Below are 1,631 nucleotides of genomic sequence, written 5' to 3' on the forward strand. Positions count from 1 at the left end.
AAGTATATAATTAGAAGAATCAGCCAACATTCAAATGTTTAGATTTGCATTCTTAGTTTTACATGATAAGCACCCGGTTCAGAAAGTCAGCTAATTTTCTTCCTTATACTAGAGTATGCATAAGACAAGTTCCAGCAGCCAGCCAGGTTGCTTGAGACTCTGTGTTCCTGTGTGCTGAGCAAGACCCTTAGAAGGAAGGGCTTGAGGTCATCCAGAGAAACGCCGAGATTCATCATGTTCTTCTCTTTCCCAGCTATTCTGCACATGGTCATCATGACTACAGAGTTCCTCATAGGGACTACAGTGAATGGATTCCTTACCATTGTGAATGGCTATGACTTGGCCAAGAGCGGAAAACTCCTGATACTGCAGATCCTCTTGATATGCACAGGGCTGTCCAGACTCGGGCTGCAGATGATGCTGATGATACAGAGTTTCTTCTCCGTGTTCTTCCCATTTGCATATGAGGAAAATATTTATGGTTCCAATATGATGTTCATTTGGATGTTCTTTAGCTCGATTGGCCTTTGGTTTGCCACCTGTCTTTCTGTCTTTTACTGCCTCAAGATTTCAAGCATCACTAAGTCCTGGTTTCTTTGGCTGAAATTCAGGATTTCAAAGTTCATATTTTGGCTGCTTCTGGGCAGCTTGCTGGCCTCTTTGGGCACTGCAACTGTGAGTATTGAGGTAGGTTTCCCTTTAATTGAGGACGGGTATGTCCTCAGAAACACAAATCTAAACATTAGTGATATGAAGTTAAGGAGAAATAATGACTTGCTCCTCGTTAACCTGGCCTTACTACTTCCCCTCGCTGTGTTTGTGAAGTGCACCTCTATGCTGTTCATTTCTCTTTACAAGTACACGTGCCGGATGCAAGGCAGATCTCAGATGTCAAACGCCAGAACAGAAGCCCACATAAATGCATTAAAAACAGTAACGACGTTCTTTTGCTTCTTTGTGTCGTACTTTGCTGCCTTCATGGCAAATATGACATTTAGAATTCCGTACAGAAGTCATGAGTTCTTTGTGGTGAAGGAAGTCATGGCAGCATATCCAGCTGGCCATTCAGTCATAATCATTTTGAGTAATTCTAAGTTCAAAGACTTATTCGGGAGAATGATCTGCCTGAAGAAGGAAGAGTGAAGAGGGGACTGTCTTGTTTCCTGGCTATTAATCCAGTGGACTCTCGTTTTCCATGCCCTCTTTCCTTCTTGATTCCTCCTAGGCCTTACCCAGGATGCTCAAGACCATTGTTTTAACTTGGATGGAAAGGTTATCACACTTTCATGAACTGTGTACTGGAGACATTGTGATTTCTGTTAATAACTATTAATTTCTCTGCAGTACCACTTTTTATTTTAGAATTTAGAGCAAGACTTAAGGCTTCCTTGTGAAAATCAATATTTGGCGTTTGCTGTCTGTCTTTCCAGGTAATTGGGGATCTTCTGGTTGAGACAGGGGAAAACATTTGATTTCAGTTCAAGACCTGACAGATCCAAAAAAAAGTTCTTTGTTTGATTCACTTAACTTTATAAAAGAGATTCGTTAGCAGAATGCAGATGGTGTGATAATGCTGCCCACTAAAGGTGACTCCACGGCTCTCCTGGATGACATGGTAAAGTCTCATCCAC

At 41.8% G+C, this 1,631-nt stretch overlaps 1 protein-coding gene across 1 annotated transcript; it reads left to right on the top strand.

Moving 5' to 3' along the window:
- Positions 1-234: 234 nt before the first annotated feature.
- On the top strand, positions 235-1,143 carry LOC142838499 (taste receptor type 2 member 2-like). Its single transcript, XM_075953963.1, has one exon. It carries the CDS (start codon positions 235-237, stop codon positions 1,141-1,143), a length of 909 nt encoding a protein of 302 aa, XP_075810078.1.
- The last annotated feature ends 488 nt before the right edge of the window (positions 1,144-1,631 follow it).

This window comes from Microtus pennsylvanicus, chromosome 19 (genome assembly GCF_037038515.1).
Source record: "Microtus pennsylvanicus isolate mMicPen1 chromosome 19, mMicPen1.hap1, whole genome shotgun sequence".
NCBI lineage: Eukaryota > Metazoa > Chordata > Mammalia > Rodentia > Cricetidae > Microtus > Microtus pennsylvanicus.